Below are 5,039 nucleotides of genomic sequence, written 5' to 3'. Positions count from 1 at the left end.
CCTCAGCACCCGCGCGCGCCGCAGTGGGGCAGTCAGATCCGGAGCCACAGCCCAAGCAGCAGCACCCCACCCCTGCGCCTGGGCTCTCGCTGCTCAGAGCCCCCTTCAGTACTCTTCACCATTGCAAAAGAAGGAATGAAGCAAGAAGTAAAGGCTTATCTTTTAACAAATTTAATAAGGCATTTTAACCCTGTTTCTTGCTATTTTGATGATGTGGGGAACCAAGACCACGGTCCCCACCCGCAAGCTGTAGACCCCACGTTTTACTTTTTAGGTTTTGGGTTCGTTTGAGAAGGGTTCTTGGCCGCCTCACTATGCAGCCCAGGCCTGCCCTGGACCCTCTGCCTCGGGCTCCCCAAGCGCCTCACCTTGTATCTTGAGTTCAGCAATACTGCTCTTCTCATTACAAACAGTGACGCAGAAAGCGTTCAACTTGGCAAACAGCCGGAAGCCAATCACCTCACTGTCTTTGGAGGGTACAGTCACTAAAGAGAAAACAAAGCCTTCTCTCACAATATGATTTGAGTAACATAAATTCTATTCAGGATTTTAAGTTAACTGAGCCACAACTCTGTTTAAAACACACACACACACACACACACACACACACACACACACAAATTAAATTGCAAACTCTTGATAATTTCAAGGATTTAATTTGCTTTATGAAGTTTGCCTTGGTAGTTGTGAGATATTCCTTTTGTAATTTAAAAAAAGTCAGTACCCATTTAAGAACAAATTCCATCCAGAAGAATTGTTTGTAAGACAGATTTCATGTTTGCTGACAATGTCTTATAGTTCACAGCCTGAATGTTAGTAAGTTGGGCCCTGACTATAAAATATAGCAAGTAAGGACAATGAAACCCGAACAGTTAAGCCCGTGCCCACAGCCACGCTGTCTAGGCAGGAAGTCAGACTGAGCTGAGCAACTTCTGATCCAAACCCCAGTCTCTGGGCTCACACCCTGTGCCAGGGTCCAGCCGCCTTGCGTGGGCAGCAGAGGGGAGCGACAAGGTGCTCTTCCCTTAGGGCTGCCCCAAGGCAACCCCTGTGCACAGAAATGAGGACAAAACTTCTTTTAAACAATACTACTGTTTACATTTTCCTTGAGTACCAGGGGCCACATCTGACCTGGTATGAATGAAAGGGAAGGGGCAATTATTAAATTACCAAATTAGCATACATCTCAGCCTGCCCACTTAGCTCTGGAGTTCTAAGATCCTCAGTAACAAGGAACACAGGTCTTTCACACCTTTCTGCTGAGACGAATTTGCTTGCTTCTCAGTGGAGACCTGCAGCCCTGTGGGGACACCCGCACTCTGGCCAGCTGATGGAACAATGGCTGTCAAGTAGTTAATGGAAGAGAGAAGAGCCTGGGTTTGCAGCAACAAATCCAAAGAAGAAAAGGCCACCTAAAGATGTTTTAAGAGAAAGTTAGCTTTCACTGGCAACTGACAGGCTGTCTCATCCACACGGACCCGCCAGGCGGCCAGGCTCGCCTCCCTGCCTACCACCCCAGGAGGCAGAGCTCACAGCCCCCAGGACAGGGGACACGGGAGGAGCAAGCCAGGCTCACAGTCAGGCCAGGCTGGGGCAGTCACCGAAGCACTCCACTTCCCAAGGAGCCACACGCAGAGCCCACGGGCTGCCTCAAGTGGCCAGCCTTCACCCCCGTTCTCAACGCCCACCTTCTTAGATTTCCAAGAGACTGATTGTCATGATCACATAAAAGTTTGAGTCAGAACATGAAGCTCCACAGCATTATATGCTACTAACTAGATGGCTCCAAATGTGGTATCTGTGAGATTAAGTGGGCTACATTAAAAAATGAAAGCCAGTACCGGTGATGTACACCCGGAAGCCCTGCGCCTGTGAGACCAACAGGGTCACACCAGGTGAGTGCTCCATCTAAATCATCTTCTAAAACTACAAAAACAGTCCTCGCACTTAAAAAGAAGCACAGAGGAAAGTAAATGAGTAAAAGTGCTCCTTTTTTTCTTACAGTGACTCCAGAAAGCTAAGGCGGCAACACAAACTGCCTCCAAGAAAGTGTGGTTTTCTAACAGCAAATTAAACTGAAACTCCATATAGGATTCTTTCATCTTCTCATTTCTGCATGGAAGGAAACATATATACAAACAACACGCCTGTAATTCCAGCACCTGAAGAGACTGAGGTAGAAGGAGGGCCAGGGGATAGCTCAGCAACCTGGCCAGCACAAGGTCCCAAGTTCGATCCCCAGTACCACAAAAAAAAAAAAAAAAAAAGGCCAGACACTGTCCCAAAACAAAAAGTATAACAGGGCAAAACACATTCCCACAACAGAAAGGAAAGTTCACACCACCACAGCAGACTTGCCCAACCCTCTTTCTTTTTTTTTGAGACAGGGTCTCGCTATGCCGTTCAGGCTGGCCATGAGCTCACTTTGTAGCCCAGGCTGGTCTCAAACTCCCAGCGATCCTCTGGCCTCAGCGTCCCGAGTGCTGGATCACAGGCATGTGCCACCACTGCCAGCTTTCATTTTTTTTAATGTGACCCACGAGCTCCTGGTGCCTCTTTCTCTACATCACTGCCTAAAATACAGCGCCTTCCCAAGTACTGACGCTCCCTCCTTGTGTCCTAAACACCGCATTCCTGTATAACTTGCTGCTTACAATCCTCTTAGGTCTTTACAGATCACCTTCCATGGTCTGTAACATTCCATTTTTTAGAAATAATACTGCAACTTTTAAAACATTACAGCATGATGCAGCTGCACTAAATGGAATCACACACAGAGCACCCTAGATATTTACAAGGTTAACTTAGGACTTTTATTGGTTCTTGGAGGTATCATCAAGTTACCCAGACAATAGCTACCAAATAATACTAAGTGTTTCCAGAATAATTCTTTCAATAGAATATATTCCTTTAATAGAATTTACCTTACCAAAAAAAAAAAAAAAAAAAAAGGACCAGCCAAATAGTTCAGCCCATTAACGCTCCTGCAAGCAGGTGCAGGGCCCAGGGGCTCGAACACCTGGCCTGCCATGCCAGCCCCCACCCCTGGGGCTCGCTGAGACAGAGATTAAGACTGGGTATGGTGGCCCATGCCTGTAATCCCAGCTCTGTAAACAGGCGGATCACTACAAGTCTGATCTAGTAGTGAGACCCTGAACACCTTGTAGGCTCTTCCGTATTAAAGAATTACCTTAATTGTCTGCTCAGTTTTTTCAAAAGTGGTCTGAAAACTAGGTCCAGTCTTATCAGCCTAAAAAAGTAGATAAAAAGTTACAAAGAAGGCATTAAGACCAAAGCAATTAATCCTTTAGAAGTTCTGGTTAATTTGCTTACACATAGCTATAAATATATTTGGCTATAAATATATATACATTTACTTGTATCGCCACCACTGTAAAGTTTATCCATAGGCTGAATGTAACAGTGCACCTGCGTTCACCTCTGGGGAGCGAGAGCACAGTCGCTCACGCCAGGGACACCGCAGCCGGGGTGAGCAGGACACAGCTTGAGAGGGAGGCGGCGTACAGGTCATCTAGGCCATCTGGCCTGGCCACCACCTAATGCTGAATCCCTCTGGGAAGTCTATTTTACATGTCCAGTAAAAGACACCTCACCTTACAAATCCGGTCACCAGAGAGCACTCCAGTTTCTTGAAGTCTGCGCTGCACCAAGCAATCTGTCTCCTGGCCTAACTTCCACTGGGCCTACGTTTGTTCCCTGGGAACACGGAGTGTAAATCCAAACACAAAGGACGCAGCTCCCGCAAGAGCTTCTGCCAGTCTGCCTGCTCCTCTGCTCCCGCAGTGTGTTCTGCTTTGTTATATCCTATTATATTGCTATATTCTAACCGTTGTATTTTCAACCAATCAACACTACATTTTAAATGTTGTGTACTTTTGTATTTCTTTTACTTTACAATTTTCTTGAAAAACAAGATGCTTTCTATCTCTGTATCCAGGTGTCTGCTAGTATAATACATTTAGTAACATAGAGACATTCAATAAAAAGTGAATAACCAAAACAAACCAACTAATCTTAAATGACCCTTATTTCATCAACTACTCCAGCACTGTCGTATGCTGTATTTCTCAGTCCCTTCATAATCCTGGCAGTTCTTCCAGAACCTGATCCCATGTGCTTTTATCCTTTCTGATGTGGCACCGCCAGCCACACTGTCGCCTATTACACAGAGAAGTGCAGACCCATGACGGTGCCCCGAAAGACAGAAAAAGCACCTCCTTTAGTCCAGGCTTCCACTGTGGGGGCAAGAGGCTCAGTGGCTCCCTACATAGCTCTATACTTCAGTGAAGGACAAACAAGATGTGCAAATGGAAAAAGAGATAGCGGATGAGCGAGTAAGTTGAAACTAACACACCACCCAGAACATCAGTATTAGAAAGATGTCCTGTCATTTTTCCAGGGGTACAGCCCAGACTAGCGGTGGCCCATCCAGGACACATGCACTGTTCTCCTTCTAAGACAAAAGATGCTAACATGAGTTGTTTTTCCTAAACAGAAATCTCAGCACTCAGGCTCAGCTGCGTCCACCCGGCACTCTTGTAGTTAGTAGGTGGGCTACGGTGTGGCACAGGCGGTCACCTGAGCCCTCCCCATCGCGAGCCACACGGCCGCCCCCAGGACTTACCTTGATATACTCTACTTTTAGGAGATCTGATCCAGGTCTGTCAGAAGAGCTAATCAAGTGAAGGGGCTTTTTTCTAGAACCTACAGAAAAAAAAAAAAAAAAAAAACACTTTCAAACAAGCTGCTCTTACAAAGTTTAGAACTTGCTAGCTATTTCCTTTATAATAATTGCTAATTCACCTTTAAAAGAATGTGATCTTGGTAGTGTCCCAAATTTTCTGATCAAGAAGATTATGGGGCCAAAGAGGAAAGTGATCGATGACGTAGAGTGTGCCTAAGGAGGGTCACATGGAGAGAAGACACTCTCTCAGGCTTCACAGAGAGCACATTGGCCAAGCAATGGCCGTGACTCATCCACATGGCTGCACTGACAAAGGTTCTACAATCTGAGGTAC

General features: G+C 46.1%; 1 protein-coding gene across 1 annotated transcript in view; it reads right to left on the bottom strand.

Moving 5' to 3' along the window:
* The window catches only part of Vps13c (vacuolar protein sorting 13 homolog C), a 170,179-nt gene that overhangs the window by 89,548 nt on the left and 75,592 nt on the right, over positions 1 to 5,039 (bottom strand). Inside the window, exons 28-31 of the mRNA XM_023712656.1 lie at positions 4,646 to 4,725; positions 3,191 to 3,250; positions 1,253 to 1,412; positions 369 to 485 (exon numbers count right to left, since the gene is read on the bottom strand). Coding sequence (XP_023568424.1) covers positions 369 to 485; positions 1,253 to 1,412; positions 3,191 to 3,250; positions 4,646 to 4,725 — 417 coding nt within the window. The remainder of the gene's footprint in view (positions 1 to 368; positions 486 to 1,252; positions 1,413 to 3,190; positions 3,251 to 4,645; positions 4,726 to 5,039) is intronic.

The sequence above is a fragment of the Octodon degus genome, unplaced genomic scaffold (assembly GCF_000260255.1).
Source record: "Octodon degus isolate 3935 unplaced genomic scaffold, OctDeg1.0 scaffold00026, whole genome shotgun sequence".
NCBI classification, from domain to species: domain Eukaryota; kingdom Metazoa; phylum Chordata; class Mammalia; order Rodentia; family Octodontidae; genus Octodon; species Octodon degus.
Note: the sequence above shows the minus strand (reverse complement) of the source record. Positions and strands in the feature narration are given on the sequence as shown.